Here is a 17,459-nt window from a genome sequence, read left to right on the forward strand (position 1 = left end):
GCTCAATAAATACTATTGAATGAATGGATATTGTACACTCCCAAGTGCTTAATGGCCAGAGTAAGCGTTCAGTAAATACGATCGATTGAACGATTGGGAGGCAGGGAGCAGGTGGAGTACATAGGGACAGGGCTTGCTTTTTGGAGCTCAACAGGAATGAGGTCAAAAAAAATGCCCTCAGAGGCTCCCGGGAGAACAAAACTGGCCCCGGGCCCAGGTCCTGTAGTGTTTTCCGGGGTTCCGCAAATCAACCCCCTCCTCACGCGGAGCCCGACACGGAAAGTAGCAACTCTCCAGGGCTGCGAAATCTTGGACGGCCAGATTTTGAAAACACAGAGTGGCCTTTTTAAGAATCGCCCTCCTAATGAACACGGATAAACTTGTAAAAAATGAATTCTGATGGTGATTTTTACTTGAAATGTTTCGGGGGGGGGAAACATTTTTCTATTCTTCCGACAGATTACCCGTTCCTCAGCAGTCACAGATCAGCTCCCAAGAGTCTCCAACGACCTCTCCCTTCAGGCAACCTCTCTCGGACTCGCAGATGAAGCGTTGATGAGAAAGGAGCGAAAGATCACAAGCTCACTGAATTTTTCCAGCGGGAAGAGTCCTCGTTCAAATCACAGAAACTCGGAGGCCCGGGAAAGAGGCTGCAGGAAGAAACGTCTCTCCCGGCGGGAACATAATGAAAATGAAGAGAGGGAAGCCAGACGTCTGAAAAGGAAACAGGTGGCATCTAGGTCCCTGCAGCAGGAGGAGGAGTTGGAGGCGTTGAGGTGTTTTCCAATGAGGGGAGGAGAAAGTGGGATCGAATCAAAATTCGGCCATCGTCTCGGAAAAGCAAGAGTCTTCGAAAACCAGGCTTTTGACGTCAAGCGCCTGAGACGTGAAGACCGGAGGCAGTGGCTGGAAAATATCAGACAGGCAGCTGCTCTGATGGTGACTCTGGTGTATCAGGATGGTTCTTCACAGCTAAAACCCGACAAAGTTAGTGTGTTGTCTCGTTTTTGTGTTTATGGTATGTGTTTAGCCCTTACTCTGTGCCAAGCACTTTTCCAAACGTTGGGGTAGATACAAGATCAATTTGGACACAGTCCCCGTTCCACGTGGGGCTCACAATCTCGACCTCCATTTTACAGAGGAGGTCACGGAGGCCCAGAGAAGTGAAACGATAGCCCAAGGTCACAGAGCAGAGCAAGGATTAGAACTCAGGTCCTTCTGTCTCCCAGGCCCGTGCTCTATCCACTAGGCAACCGTTTCCTTTGAGCAGAAACCGGGACTAAGACCCAAGTTCTCCCGATCCCCAGAGCCTGGCTCTCTTCCCTGAACCAATATAGGGTCGTAGCAGGACAGTAGCGAGGTGAGGTAGGAAGAGGTAAGGGGTTTGACTGCCTGCACTGAACTAAGCGCTTGGGAGAGTACAATACGGCAAATTCGGAAGACTCGTTCCCTGCCCCACCGGGAGCTTTCAGTCCAGAGGGGGAGGCAGACATGAATATAAATGAAAAATCACGCATTGGCCCACAAGTGCTGAGGGGCCGAGGGAGGGCTGAGTAAAGGGGGCAGGTTCACGTGCCGATGGGCCCTTTTTCTGAAACCCAGCAGTCGGCTTCTCCGGCAAGAGGAATCTCGGTGTTAATAAAGAGTCGGACCGGCGGCCTCGACCTTCGACCGCTAACGCGGCCGCCGAGGATGAACTTGGCAGAAGCGACAGGCGTGTTTTCCTGGGAACGGGACCCTCCCTGGAGCGGGGCCAGGAGGGCGAGGCGAAAGATCACTTCTCCAGGTGAAAGGGCAAAAGCTAAAGTTAAATCTTTGGGGATCTCTCGAAACACTGCTTCGAGGCCACGTCGCGTTTTAACCCCTTAAGCCGTCCAAGATCCCCAGCTCTTTGAAATTTCGATCGGAATCAACAGATCAAAGGTATCTACCGAGTGCTCACTGTGTACCAAGCGACTGGAAGGATACGGTATAATAGAATTAGTAGACGTGATCCTTGCCACAAGAAGCTTACGGTCTAAAGGGGGAGACGGGTGTTAAAAATAGATTACAGAGGGGGGAGATGGCGGAATATAAAGATGTGTACAGGGCGTGGCGCGTATGAAACGATTAAAGGGCCCGTACGGATCCATGGCGTAGGCAACTCGGAAGGGAGGGCGGATAAGGAAAATGTGGGCTGAGTCGGGGAAGGCCTTTGGGAGAAGGTGTGATTTTAGGAAGGCTTTGAACGTGGGAAGTGGGGAGCTCTGTTAGTTCTGAAGGGAGAGGGAGTTCCAGGCCAGAGAGAGGAGCGGGCAAGGGTTCGGTGGCGACACGGGGCGAGATCGAGGTACAGCGGGGAAGTGGACGTTAGAGGAGCAAAGTGTGCGTGTTGGGTTGTAGTCAGTCGGCAAGGTAACGTAGGATGCTCTGCACATAGTAAGCGCCCAATGAATACTATGGAATGAACGGATGAATGATGCCTAGAACTGACCGAGCGCCTCAAAGCCAACAGTGAGGAGCTGCTGTTGACGCGGAGGTGGATGGGCAGCCCCCGGAGGTCCCGAGGAGAGGGAAGACGTGTAATCACCTTCTGGAAATCTCTTCTTGGATGTCCCACCCACACCTCAAATTTAACACGTCCAAAACGGAACTCTTGGTCTTCCCACCCCTTGTCCTCCCTCTGATTTTCCCATCAGTGTAGACGACACCTCCATCCTCCCTGTTTCGCGAGTCTCTGACCTTGGCATCGTGCCTCTCATTCAGAGAAGCAGCCTGGCTCAGTGGAAGGAGCCCGGGCTCGGGAGTCAGAGGTCACGGGTTCGAATGCCGGCTCCGCCGCTTGTCAGCTGTGTGACTGCGGGCGAGTCACTTCACTTCTCTGGCCCTCGGTGACCTCATCTGTAAAATGGGGATGAAGACCGAGAGCCTCACATGGGACAACCTGATTACCTTGTATCTACCACGGCACAGAACAGCGCTCTGCGCATAGTAAGGGCTTAGCAAATACCAACATTATTATTACGATTATTATTCAAAGCTCGTGCTCAGGTCCGTTCCAAATCCCGTATATTCTAACTCCAACCTATTCGCCGCACCGCGATCTCATCTTTCTTGCTGCCGGGCACTTGCCCACGTCCGCCTACTGGCCTGGAAACCTCCCCCTTCGTGTATGCCAGACCAGTTTCAAAGCTGTATTAAAATCATATCTCCTCCAAGAGACGTTCCCTGACCAACCCCTCTTTTCCCCACCCTATGCGCCCTCCCCTCTGCTGGGCCTAATTTCCGTCTCATCCTCTAGAATGCAAACTCCAAGAGGGGGGAGGTCACATTAGAGAAGCAGCGTGGCTCAGTGGAAAGAGCCCGGGCTTGGGAGTCGGAGGTCATGGGTTCGAATCCCGGCTCGGCCACTTGTCAGCTGCGTGACTGTGAGCAGGTCACTTCACTTCTCTGTGCTTCAGTGACCTCATCTGTAAAATGGGAAGTAACTGGGAGCCTCACGTGGGACGGCCCGATGACCCCGTATCTCCCCCGGCGCTTAGAACGGTGCTCTGCACATAGTAAGCGCTTAACAAATGCCAACGTTATCATTATCGACCAACTCTATCGCCCTGAACTCTCGAAAGTACCTGCACGGTGTCCTGCACATAGTAAGTGCTCAATATATACCACTGATCGATTGATACGTTTGTGTATCTCTGACAGTCCTGACAGAGGAGACAGACACTTAATTCTACTTCTTGTGATTCAGATAACTAAGTACCATCAAGCTGTTGCTGACCTGATTGTCTTCCCCAGGGCTTAGAATAATAATGATGGTATTTGTTAAGCATTTATTATGTGCCAAGCACTGTTCTGAGCGCTGGGGTAGATACAGGGTAATCAGGCTGTCCCACGTGGGGGTCACAGTCTCAATTCCCATTTTACAGGTGAGGTAACTGAGGCACGGAGAAGTGAAGTGACTTGCCCGAAGTCACCCGGCTGGCAAGCGGCGGAGCCGGGATTCGAACCCATGACCCCCGACTCCCAAGCCCGGGCTCTTTCCACCGAGCCACGCTGCTTCTCGGAACAGTGCTCGACACCCGGTAAGTGCTTAACAAATGCCACGGTCGTTATTAATGATCACCATTATCAAATATTGACATCTGGGGCAGCAGTAAAGTAGTTGGGATCGTTCGCTCCCCAGGTTAACAGTGTAGTAAACGATTTGCTCAATTAATGCCTTTTTATCACGAAGGAAAGTGCCGTTTGAAACACTGAAGCGTACAGGTCCCATCATCTGCTTTAATGCGAAGGATTTTCTGAGAACCATCCTGCAGAGCTCTGGCAGCGAGATCACCTGGAAACGAGCTGAGCTGCGGTTTTGGTTAAAGGGCGCGTGAAATGGCTTGGTGTTTTAACTTCAGCAGGCGGAACGCCCGGTGGACTCTGTAGAGCTCGATCTGAGGAGGGTGGGGATGGCCGGGCCCCCACCCCCCGTCCCCTCTTCGAAGCCCCGTTGAAGGCCCACCTCCTCCAAGAGGCCTTCCCGGACTAAGCCCTCCGTTCCTCTTCTCCCGCTCCCTTCTGCGTCATCCTGACTCGCTCCCTTTATTCATCCCCCCTCCCGGCCCCACGGCACCTGTGTACGTATCATCTGTCATTTATTTATATTGATGTCCGTCTCCCCCTCTGGATTGAAAGCTCCTTACGGGCAGGGAATGTGTCATTTATTGTTCTACTTTACTCTCCCAAGCACTTGGGACACAGCTCTTGCTCAATAATAATGTTGGTATTTGTTAAACGTTTACTATGTGCAGAGCACCGTTCTAAGCGCCGGGGGAGATGCGGGGTCGTCGGGTCGTCCCACGTGAGGCTCACGGTTAATCCCTATTTTACAGAGGAGGTAACCGAGGCACAGAGAAGTCAAGCGACTCGCCCACGGTCGCACAGCTGACGAGTGGCAGGGCCGGGAGTCGAACCCGTGACCTCTGACTCCGAAGCCCGGGCTCTTTCCACCGAGCCGCGATTAAGACCGTGAGCCTCACGGGGGACAACCTGATGACGCTCTATCTCCCCCGGCGCTTAGAACAGAGCTCTGCACATAGTAAACGCTTAACGAATACCAACATCGTTATTAGCATCATTATTATCGTCATTAATAATTATGGTATACGTCAAACGCTTACTGTGTCCCAGGCGCTGTACAAAGCACTGGGGTGGGTAGAAGCTAATCAGGTTGGACCCAGTTCCCGCCCTACGTGGGACTCACGGTCTCAATGCCCCTTTTACAGATGAGGTAACTGAGGCACGGAGAGGCGAATCGACTTGCCCAAGGTCGCACAGCAGACGAATGATGGAGCTGGGATTCACCCGTGAACCTCTGACTCCCGGGTCCGGGCTCTAGCCACGAACGGACATCCAGTCGATCGATCAGTCGATCGATCGATCAGTCGGGGGCTTCGGTTGAGCACCTGTTGAGTTCAGAGTGCTTGGGAGGATCCAGCAGTCGCAGGATATAAGTTGTCGTGCGGTGCAGATCTTGATTTCTGTAGAGAAGCAGTGTGGTCTAGCGGATAGAGCACCGGCTTGTCCGTCGGAGGACCTGAGTTCCGATCCCGGCTCCACCGCTCGTCCGGAATCCGACCCTGGGCAAGTCGCCTCACTTCTCCGAGCCTCATCTACCTCATCTATAAAATGGGGATTAAGACCGTGAGCCCAGTGTGGCCCGGGGACTCTGTCGGACCCGATTTGCTCGTATCCACCTCAGCGCTTAGTACGGTGCCCGGCGCATGGTAAGCGCTTAACCAACACCGCGGTCGTCGTCACTGAAATGTCACCCCCTCCTGGTAGCGTCTTTCAGTTCCTTCTTCGTATATTCTGGGCACTTAAGGAGCCTTCATTTCATTCATTTGATTGTTTTTCCAGTTGCCAGCTGTACTGTGTTCGGTCCCAGAATCGCCGCCTGGCTCCTAGATCCCGAGGACACCGTGCCCTGTTCTGAAGATCTGGTGGCAAAATCTTTTGAAAAATCCACCTCTGTGGGAAAAGAGGGGGAAAATGCGGATTCTTCACCCGGTGCAGTGGTGAGGATTTTAGAAATGTTCCCAATCCAGAAATAGTCGTGCAAAGGTGTCTACACCTGTAAAGCCATGGCTCCCCTTTCTCCAACTTGGAGGTAGAAAGTTCAAAGATTAAATGAAACTGATTTGGGGTACATTTGGTTTCTCCCCTGACAAGCGGGCATTTCCAAGACCCGACCATTTCTGACGTTGGCGGGATAGACAGGTTGGTTTTCAAATCTTCCTCCAATCCAGTAATAACTTAGTAGGCTCAGGTCGGTGCGATTTTCTCACATATCTGATTATTTCATACGAAAATTCCAACTTCTCTTACCAGGAACAGGATTTATGTGCAAACCTGAAGCCTCTTTCCAGACTGACGATGGATCTTTGTACCAAATTACAGGCGAGATTTTTAAAATCTGGAATGCGAGATTTAAGGTTCTGTCCACCATCTCCGGACACGTGAGATGATTATTTTGTACACGGAATAGAGAAATCATTTGTGTTCGTGATAATAATAATAATAGTACTTGTGACGCACTTACCGTGTGCTTGGCATATTATTCTAAGCTCTGGGGTAGATACCGAATAGGTTGTCCCACATGGGACTCGCAGTCTTAATCTCCATTTTTACAAATGAGGCACAGAGAAGCCAAGTGGCTTGCCCAGAGTCACTCAGCAGGTACGTGGCGGAGCCAGAATTGGAACCCGGGTCCTCCGACCCCCAGATCCGTGCTTTTTCCGCTCGGCTCCTAATTGGACGATGGAAGGTTTCTTTCTCCTTACTCTCGGCGGTTAGAAATCTAGGCTAAACCCCGGCCCGTGGTGTTTACGCGGATTTAAGTGGCGGCGTTGTGAAGTCGAACTGAAATGACCGTCCCCATTTTCGTTTTCCGGCGTCTCAAGGCCAGCGGGTCCTTGATTTCTGTTTCGGTTAAAATCTCTCCCGCTCGGTCTCTTCGGCTTGGAAATGAAAACGAAAAACAAACCCGCGGGAGTGACTGTCCCAGCTGAACTGACGACCTCTCCGCAGAAGAGAGAAACGGGCATCTGGTAATTAAAGTCAAGTTGGAGTGACTTGCTCTTACTGTACCTCCTAGGTTCGCGGCCCGCGGTGCCTATTTCACACTCCGGAGCTTCCTCTGATACCGATTCTGGCAGGTAAGGAAGAGGTCTCCGCTGGCCTACTTCGCACCGAATCTGGCGGGCTCTTCTCTGTCCGGATCGTCGGTCCTATTTACCGGGCACCGTTCCGGGTACAGAGCACTGTACTGAGCACTTGGGAGAGTTACGACGTAACAGAGTCGACGGACGTGTCCCCCGCCCGCCACGAGCTTCCCGTCTAGAGGGGGAGACAGACGTTAATATAAATAAATCGGCGAGGGAGTGCCGTGGGGCCGAGGGAGGGGTGCGCACACAGAAGAGGAAGTGACAGCGCAGTAGGGGAAGGCCTCTTGGGAGAGATTCATTCATGCGATAGTATTTATTGAGCGCTTACTCTGCGCACAGCACTGTACCAAGTGCTCGGAATGGACAGTTCGGCAACAGATGGAGACCATCCCTGCCCAACGACGGGCTAATCGGGGGAGACAGACGGCAGAGCAAAGCGGAACGAAACGAAAACAAATCGACATCATCACGATCAATAGAATGAAGGGGACGGACACCTCATTAACAAAATAAATAGGCTAATAAATAGTATATACAAAGGGGCACAGGGCTGAGGGGAGGGGAAGGCGGGGGAGGGGCAGAGGGAAAGGGGGCTCAGCTGAGGGGAGGAGAAGGGGGAGGAGCAGAGGGTGGAGGGGGAGCAGAGGGAAAAGCGGGGAGCTCCGTCTGGGAAGGCCTGCTTGGATACCGTGGACCACCCTCTCCTCCTAAAATCTCTCTCTGGCCTGGGTTTCCCTCAGGAGGTTTTCTCTTCTGGTTCCTTTCCCGCTTCCTGGACTCCTCCTTCCGAGTCTGCTCTCCTAGTCTTCCCTCCCCCGCGCCGGGCCGTCGCCGCACAAGTGACCCACCGCCACCTTAACCGCCAACCTGGCGAAAGCGGATCTCCTTATTTTTCTCCCAAACCTCACCCTCCCACCTACGTTCCCCGACACGGTTGACGTCGCCACGGTTCTCGATCCCCCCTCAATCCGCAACCGCGCTCCGTTTGTGCTTCCCCGGGTCTGCTCGGCTCTCGGGATGGTCGGGAAGCAGCGTGAAGCAGCGGGGCCCGGTGGATAGAGTATGGGCCTGGGAGTCAGAAGGAGCTGGGTTCTGATTCCGCTGCGTGTGACCTTGGGCGAGTCACTTCGTTTCCCTGGGCCTCGGTATCCTCACTTGTAGAACGGGGATCACAGACCGAGAGCTCCATAAGGGACAGGATTGTGTCCGACCTGATTTCCTTGTATCCACCCCAAGTGCTTAGCGTAACTCCTGGCACATAGTAAGCACTTGGCAAATGCCGCTGTTATCGTTGTTATTATCACTATTACTGTTCGGAGCCCGGATGGGGAATGGGGTGCAGGGGGAGAGGAGACAGGCTACTCCTAAAAAGCTCCTTGAGTAATTCATTAGGGCAGATGAATACTGCTGAACACTAATCCGCTTTAGTGCTCTGCCACTTGTAATAACGTGATGATGATGTCGGTCTCCGTTCGGCGCTTACTATGTGCCGAGCACCGTTCTAAGCGCTGGGGTAGACACGAGGCGATCAGGTTGTCCCACGCGGGGCTCACGGACTTCATCCCCATTTTACAGATGAGGGAACTGAGGCCCGGAGAAGCGAAGTGACTCGCCCAAGGTCACACAGCTGACAAGTGGCGGGGCCGGGGTTAGAACCCACGACCTCTGACGCCGCTTGTCAGCTGTGTGGCTGTGGGCGAGTCACTCCGCTTCTCTGGGCCTCAGTGACCTCATCTGTAAAATAGGCACTAAGATAGTGAGCCTCACGCGGGACGACCCGATCGCCTTGGATCTCCCCCAGCGCTTAGAACGGTGCTCTGCGCATAGTAAGCGCTTGACAGATACCAACCTTATTAGTATTATTTAGCGTATTTTAGTAACTTTAGTATATTTCTGAACCTCGCCGGCTCCTTCGGGCCGCAGGCGCGAACCTTGGGGGACTCCTCGGTGGAGCTGGGAATTTGGAAACCCCATCGAACAAGCCGGCCAGCGTGGCTCTGCTAAACGTCGGGAAGGCTGTGGCGTCTGCCCGTGGATGTCGCTGCGATTTTTGGACACACCGTGGAGAGCCTGAAATTTGGATCATCTAATTAATGATGGCATTCGTTAAGCGCTTACCGTGTGCCGAGCACCGTTCTAAGCGCTGGAGTAGATACGGGGTCATCGGGTTGTCCCACGGGAGGCTCACGGTCTTCATCCCCATCTTACAGGCGAGGGAACTGAGGCTCAGAGAAGCGAAGTGACTCGCCCGAAGTCACCCAGCTGACAAGCGGCGGGGCCGGAATTAGAACCCGCGACCTCTGACTCCCAAGCCCGGGCTTTTTCCACCGAGCCACGCTGCTTCGTCCGGCCATTCATTCATTCGTTCAATCGTATTCATTGAGCACTTACTGGGGGCCGAGCGCTGGACTAAGCGCCCGGGAGAGTACAATACAACGATAAACAGGCACATTCCCCGCACACACCGGGCTCACAGTCTAGAGCCACAGAACCCTAGTCCTCTTGGGGTATCCGTCCTTCCCTCTTCTGTTTTTGTGATTTATTGTTTCGTTTCCCTCCATTCGTTCATTCAATAGTATTTATTGAGCGCTTACTATGTGCAGAGCACTGCACTAAGCGCTTGGAATGGACAGATCGGTAACAGCTTTAATAATAATGATAATAGTGTTGGTATTTGTTAAGCGCTTACTATGCGCCGAGCACCGTTCTGAGCGCCGGGGTAGATACGGGGTCATCAAGTCGTCCCACATGAGGCTCACGGTCTTCATCCCCATTTTACAGATGAGGTCTTCACTGAGGCCCGGAGAAGCGAAGTGACTCGCCCACGGTCACCCAGCTGACAGGTGGCGGAGCCGGGATTCGAACCCGGGACCTCAGCCCGGGCTCTTTCCACTGAGCCACGCTGCTTCGTCACCAGGCTTCCTCTCCCTGGCTTCTACTCTTTGATCGTGAACCCCTTGAAAGTCAGGGACCGTGACCAAAATCCCCCCAGGTAGTCTTTCTCGGCGCTCGGTACAGTGCTGAGCACGCGATCGGTGGAAAGAGCCCAGGCTCGGGAGTCACAGGTCCTGGGTTCGTATCCCGGCTCCGCCACCCGTCGGCCGGGCGACCGCGGGCGAGTCGCTTCGCTTCTCTGGGCCTCGGTTCCCTCATCTGTAAAATGGGGATGAAGACCGCGAGCCTCACGTGGGCCGACCCGCCGACCCCGTGTCTACCCCGGCGCTTAGAACGGTGCTCGGCGCCTAGCGAGCGCTTAACAGATACCAACGTCATCTCTTAGTAAACAGTCTCACCCGTGCTACGACTGTGTCCGGTTCTTTGATTTCCGGTGACGGAGAGCCAGAAGATTCAGGTGAACCAAGAAGAGCCGAGAAGGACGTCAGAACTCCCCGGGGTAAACGAGCTTATTTTTGTAAACGTTTTCTACGCTGCGGTGCTCCCCGTACCCACGGTATGCAGCAGCGAGGTCACCCAGCGGTAATATTTAGTATTCGCGTGAGAATTCTGGTCATTTCAACGAGTTACACGGCCGATAACGGGTGAATTATCTTATCTCTTCCAACTGGTCCGTTGAAAAACTGTGCAAGATAGACGATACCGTTTGTTTTCTCGCCGGCGCTGATCGACTTGTTATTGAATGCCCCAGATGCCCTGATGCTTTTTGGAATTTGCAGTTAGATAAGGGTTCCAGCCACTAGTCTGGCCTGCTTCCCCTCATTCTTAAGTCTGCTATTTAGGTGGCAGGCACTGGAGCGGATCCAAGACAGCGGGATCAAACACAGTCCCCGCCTCCCAGGGCGCTCAAGGTCCCGGGAGGAGGGAGGCCACCGTCTCGTCCAGTTTAAAGATTAGAAGGCTGAGCTCCGGAGGCCTTAAAATAATAACAGTAATAATAATAATAATAATAATAATGTCGGCATCTGTTAAGCGCCTACTATGCGCCGAGCTCTCTCCTAAGCGCCGGGGCGGATACGGGGTCATCAGGTCGTCCCACGTGAGGCTCACGGTCTTCATCCCCACTTGCCAGATGACGGAACCCGAGGCCCAGAGAAGTGAAGTGACTCGCCCACAGTCACCCAGCTGACCAGAGGCATTGGAACCCATGACCTCTGACTCCCAAGCCCGGGCTCTTTCCCCTGAGCCACGCTGGGTTCGAATCCCGGCTCTGCCACTTGTCAGCTGTGTGGCTGTGGGCGAGTCACTTCACTTCTCTGGGCCTCGGTGGGTGACCTCATCTGGAAAACGGGGATTAAGGCCGTGATCCCCAGCTGGGACAACCCGATCACCTTGTATCCTCCCCGGCGCTTAGAACAGTGCTCTGCGCGTAGTAAGCGCTTAACAGATACCAACATTTTTATTATTATTACGATTATGATTAAAAGACGTGCAGCCTCCCAGTTGGTTCAGCTCAAGAGTTGAAAAGTTCTAATGAAATCGCCTCCATCGGCTATTTGCTCAAAAATCGCTTATTGCGAATTAATGCTCAAATCGATCGCACTTCCAACTTTATATCGTCCACCTGGCTGGGCTCAAAAATGAAATTACGGACTAGACTTATAAGCTCCTTTTTTCTTGACATTTGTTACGCGCTTACTCCGTGCCAGGCCCGTACTAGGCGCCGGGTTAGATGATAATGTGGGTGTTGGTTAAGCGCTTACTGTGTGCCAAGCACTGTTCTAAGCCCCGGGGGAGATGGAGACTAATGAGGTTGTCCCACGTGGGGCTCACAACCCTAGTCAGGTTGGACCCGGTCCCTGTCCCACATTGGACTCACAGTCTTAATCCCCATTTTGCAGATGAGGTAACGGAGGCGCGGAGAATAATAGTGTTGGCATTTGTTAGGCGCTTACTCGGTGCGGAGCACTGTTCTGGGGAGGATACAGGGTGATCAGGTTGTCCCACCTGGGGCTCACCGTCTTCATCCCCGTTTTGCAGATGAGGCCACTGAGGCACAGAGAAGTTAAATGACCCGTCCAAGGTCACACAGCAGACGAGAGGCAGAGCCGGGATTAGAACCCAGGTTCTTCTGACTCCCAGTCACGTGCTCTATCCGCCGAGCCGCGCCGCTTTCGCAGAAACCCTCCCGGCGAGCGGGGAGCGTGTCTACCAGATCCCGACTCTGCCCCTCGCCAGCTGTGTGACCGTGGGCGAGTCACTTCGCTTCTCCGGGCCTCAGTTCCCTCGTCTGTAAAATGGGGACGAAGACCGGGAGCCTCACGTGGGACGACCCGATGGCCCTGTGCCTACCCCAGCGGTTTGAACGGCGCTCGGCACGTAGTAAGCGCTTAACAGATTCCAAAATTATCATTATTGTTATTATTATTATCATCATTATCCCCAAGTGGGAAAGGGACCGCGTCCAACCTGATTTGCTTGTATCCACCCCGGCGCTCAGTTGGGTAAGCGGCGCGCCTCAGTGGAAAGAGCCCGGGCTCGGGAGTCAGAGGTCATGGGTTCGAATCCCGGCCATGCCACTTAGCTGGGTGACTGTGGGCAAGTCATTTCACTTCTCTGTGCCTCAGTGACCTCATCTGGAAAGTGGGGATTAAGACTGTGAGCCTCACGTGGGACAACCCGATTCCCTTGCGTCTACCCCGGCGCTTAGAACGGTACTCTAAGTCAGAGAAGCAGCGCGGCTCAGTGGAAAGAGCGCGGGCTTTGGAGTCCGAGGTCACGGGTTCGAATCCCGGCCGGGCCACTTGTCAGCTGTGTGACTTTGGGCGAGCCCCTTCACTTCTCGGCGCCTCGGCGACCTCGTCTGTAAAATGGGGATGAAGACCGTGAGCCCCACGTGGGACGACCCGATTCCCTTGCGTCTCCCCCGGCGCTTAGAACGGTGCTCGGCGCACAGTGAGCGCTTAACGGATGCCAACGTTACTATTATTACTATTACTCCGCACAGAGTAAGCGCTTAACAGATATCGACATTATTACGGTGCCCGGACCATAGTTAGCGCTTCACAGATACCGTCGTTATTAGTAGGTTTAAAATGCGATGCATTTTCTCAGCGTGCCTTAACGTGGAAAGAGAACCTAGACCCTCTAAGGCATTTGGGCGCCGAGTGCTGTTAAGCCCGCCCCGCGGAGGGTGATCAGATCGGTGCCCTGGCAGAAGGCCCGGGGTAGACGAGAGCGGGGTCGGGGGGAGTCACGTGCACGGTTTTTGCCCCTTTCCCAGGCCCGTCTGACGGAACTGGAGCAGCAGGCCCACCTCCGGGCCGGACGGCCGCTCCCCCTGACCGGCGGCCATCAGCTCAGAGAGGTACGGCCTCGCGTAGTGGGAAGCAGCGCGGCTCAGTGGAAGGAGCCCGGGCTCGGGGGTCAGAGGTCAGAGAAGCAGCGTGGCTCAGTGGGAAAAGCGTGGGCTTTGGAGTCGGAGGTCATCGGTTCAAATCCCGGCTCGGCCACTCGTCAGCTGTGTGACTCTGGGCGAGTCACTTCGCTTCTCCGCGCCTCAGTTCCCTCGTCTGTAAAATGGGGACGAAGACCGGGAGCCCCACGTGGGACGACCCGATTCCCCGTGTCTACCCCAGCGCTCAGAACGGCGCTCGGCACGTAGTAAGCGCTTAACAAATACCAACAAATACCAAATGGGTCACGGGTTCGAATCCCGGCTCCGCCACTCGGCAGCTGTGTGACCCTGGGCGAGTCACTTCACTTCTCCGGGCCTCGGTTCCCTCATCTGTGAAATAAGGGTGAAGACTGGGAGCCCCACGTGGGACGACCTGATCGCCTCGTATCCCCCCAGCGCTTAGAAGGGTGCTCCGCACGTAGTAAGCGCTCAGCGCGTGCCGTCATTATTTTTACTGCTTGTCCCAGGCACCGGCTTCAAGCCCGCTCCCCTGTTGGGGACCGCGGGGGGCAGAGGGGGGAAGGGGCGGTGGCCAGCGGTTTCGCTGGCACCCTCCCTCCCTCTCGCAGCACTCTCCCTCGGGACGACGGTGGCTCCTGACCCTGTTCGCTCCGACCCTAAGGGAAGGGCTCATTCATTCATTCATTCGGTAGTATCTATTGAGCGCTCGCTCCGGGCGGAGCACTGGACTAAGCGCTTGGAATGGACAATCCGGCAACGGATAGAGACGGTCCCTGCCCATCGGCGGGCTCACGGCGGGGCTTCCTCTTCTCCCGCTCACCTTCTGCATCGTCCTGAATTTGCACCCTTTATTCCCCATTAGACCGTCAGCCCGTCAGTGGGCAGGGATGGTCTCTATCCGTTGCCCGACTTTCCATCCCAAGCGCTTAGGACAGTGCTCCGCACAGAGTAAGCGCTCGCTCAATAGATACTACTGAATTCCCCCCTCCCTCAGCCCCACGGCACTTCTGTCTGTATCCATCATTTATGGATCTCTGTTACGGTCTGTCTTTCCCCCTAGATTGGCTGTCATCTCTCGTTTCCCCTTCTCCCGCTGGATTTTATTACCCTATTTATTCTGTTAATGAGCCGGACGTCACCTCGATTCTATTTATTGCTATCGTTTTCGTCCGATTAGACCGTGAGCCCGTCGCTGGGCGGGGACCGTCTCTATCCGTTGCCGATCGGTAGGTTCCAAGCGCTCAGTACGGTGATCTGCACGTAGTAAGCGCTCAATAGATACTATCGGATGGAGGAATGGATCTGCAGCCTTTATTCCGCCTTCCCTCGGTCCCACGGCACTTACGTCCGAATCCGTCATTTATTCACGTTAATGTCTGTCTTCCCCCCTGGATTTTGTACGCTCGTTGTGGGTAGTAGGGAATGTGTCTGTCGACTCTGTGGTATAATGATAATAATGGCATGTGAAGCAGACAAGCAGCGTGACTCAGCGGAAAGAGCCCGGGGTTGGGAGTCAGAGGTCACGGGTTCTAATCCCGGCTGCGCCGCTTGCCAGCTGCGTCGCTTTGGGCGAGTCACTTCACTTCTCTGGGCCTCAGTGACCTCATCTGGAAAATGGGGATAAAGAGTGTGAGCCCCCCATGGGACGACCTGACCGCCTTGTATCGCCCCAGCACTTAGAACAGTGCTTTGCGTATTGTTATCATTATTATTATTATTATTATTATTATTAAGTGCTTACTATGTGCCAAACACTGTTTTAAGCCCTGGGGGTGGGGTGGGGTGGATACAAGGTATTCAGGTTGTCCCAAGTGGGGCTCACGGTCTTAATCCCCATTTTGCGGATGAGGTCACTGAGGCCCAGAGAAGTGAAGTGACTGGCCCACGGTCACACAGCTGACGAGCGGCGGAGCCGGGATTGGAACCCGTGACCTCTGACACGCAGGCCCGGGCTCCTTCCGCCGAGCCGCGCTGCCTCTCCGCTGGTATAGTACTCTCCCAACCACTGAGAGCAGTTCTAAGTGAGAAGCAGCGTGGCTTAATGGAAAGAGCCCGGGCCTGGGAGTCAGAGGTCTCGGGTTCCAATCCCGGCTCCGCCGCTCGTCAGCTGTGTGACTTTGGGCAAGTCGCTTCGCTTCTCTGGGCCTCGGCCACCTCATCCGTAAAACGGGGTTTCAGGTTATGAGCCCCACGTGGGACAACCCAAGTACCTCGTCTCCACCCCGTCGCTTAGAACGGTGCCTGGCACGTAGTAAGCGCTTAACAGATACCGTCTCGACAGATTCCATCAGTCGATCCCTCTAGACCGTTAAGCTCGTTTTGGGCAGGGGACGCGGCTGCTGGTTTGGTTGTCTTGTACCCTCCCGAGTGCTTAATACGGCGCTAGAAGCAGCGCGGCTCAGTGGGAAGATCCCGGGCTTGGGAGTCAGAGGTCGTGGGTTCAAACCCCGGCTCGGCCGCTCGTCAGCTGGGCGACTCTGGGCAAGTCACTTCACCTCCTTGTGCCTCAGTTACCCCTTCTGTAAAATGGAGATGAAGACTGTGAGCCCCAAGTGGGACAACCTGAACACCTTGTATCCTCCCCAGCGCTAAGGACAGCGCTTTGTACGTAGTAAGCGCTTAACAAATGCCATCATTATTATTAATATTATAGTAAGTGCTCAGTAAATACCATTTATGATAATAATGTCGGTATTTGTTAAGCGCTTACTGTGTGCAGAGCTCTGTTCTAAGCGCTGGGGGACGTACAGGGTCATCAGGTTGTCCCAACTGAGGCTCACGGTCTTAATCCCCATTTTCCAGATGAGGTCGCTGAGGCCCAGAGAAGTGAAGTGACTCGCCCACGGTCACCCAGCTGACGAACGGCGGAGCCGGAGTGATGACCATCGGTCGATCCTAATGGAATCGTGCCGCCACGTTTTGTCAGATAGTTTACCTCTGCTCCTTGGTTTAGGCTCTTATTCCATTCACAAATCAATCATTCAGCCGTATTTACTGAGCGCTTACTGAGAGCACCGTACTAAACGCCCGGGCACCGTTGCAGCAACGTTTCATCCAGTTTAAATTGATAGGCCTCTTCGCCGATGTTAACGTTCCTCTTCCCGTAGATTGGGCACGACCAATTCAAGTTGCCTCCGCCGTGCGAAAGTAAGCCCCCTCCCCGAACTGAGCTCCGGAAATACCCATCCACCTCAGAAGCTGCGGGGAGAGTTCAGATTCATTCATCTCGAGCGCTTACTAGGTGCAGATCGCTGTACTAGGCGCTTGGAAGGTACAGTTGGGCCACAGATAGAGATCTGTTCCTCCTTTTGTGGTTGGCGCTCCAGAGAGACCTGAAGGAGGCAGATGGGTGTTCCCGGCAGCGTGGCCTAGCGGTCAGAGCCCCGACCTAGGAGTCGGAAGGACTTGGGTTCATTAGACGTGTGACCTCGGACAGGTCCCGGAACTTCTCCGGGCCTCGCTCACCCTGTCAGAGGTCGTGGGTTCGAATCCCGGCTCCGCCGCCCGGCAGCCGGGTGACCGTGGGCGGGTCGCGTCGCTTCTCTGGGCCTCCGTGACCTCACCTGGAAAACGGGGACGAAGACCGGGAGCCTCACGCGGGACGACCCGACGATCCCGTATCTCCCCCGGCGCCGAGAACAGTGCTCGGCACACGGTGAGCGCTTAACAAATAGCACCCTTATATCTGTAAAACGGGGATTAAGAATGTGAACCCCATGCGAGACGGGGGCCGTGTCCAACCCGATTAACTTGTATCTGGACCGGTGCTCAGAACGGGGCCTGGCACGTAGTAAGCGCTCAACGGATGCCATTATTACCGTCGGGATCTCGTATCTACCCCGGGGGTCGGGATGGCTCTACGCTGTTACGTCATTATTGATCGTCATCTCTGCCTTCCAAGGGTCTGCGACCTGATGAGGGAGACGGACACGGATAATCTACAGTCAGCGGGG

The 17,459-nt window shown here is 54.4% G+C and overlaps 1 protein-coding gene across 1 annotated transcript in view; it reads left to right on the top strand.

Annotated features, from left to right (window-relative positions):
• The first annotated feature begins 441 nt into the window (after positions 1-441).
• Positions 442-17,459, top strand: part of POLN (DNA polymerase nu) — a 95,520-nt gene continuing 78,502 nt past the window's right edge. The window contains 8 exon segments of the mRNA XM_039911985.1: positions 442-991; positions 1,603-1,786; positions 4,187-4,358; positions 5,766-6,079; positions 6,231-6,485; positions 10,533-10,587; positions 13,372-13,455; positions 16,614-16,707. Coding sequence (XP_039767919.1) covers positions 556-991; positions 1,603-1,786; positions 4,187-4,358; positions 5,766-6,079; positions 6,231-6,485; positions 10,533-10,587; positions 13,372-13,455; positions 16,614-16,707 — 1,594 coding nt within the window. The 5' untranslated portion in view covers positions 442-555.

This window comes from Ornithorhynchus anatinus, chromosome 4 (assembly GCF_004115215.2).
Source record: "Ornithorhynchus anatinus isolate Pmale09 chromosome 4, mOrnAna1.pri.v4, whole genome shotgun sequence".
NCBI lineage: Eukaryota > Metazoa > Chordata > Mammalia > Monotremata > Ornithorhynchidae > Ornithorhynchus > Ornithorhynchus anatinus.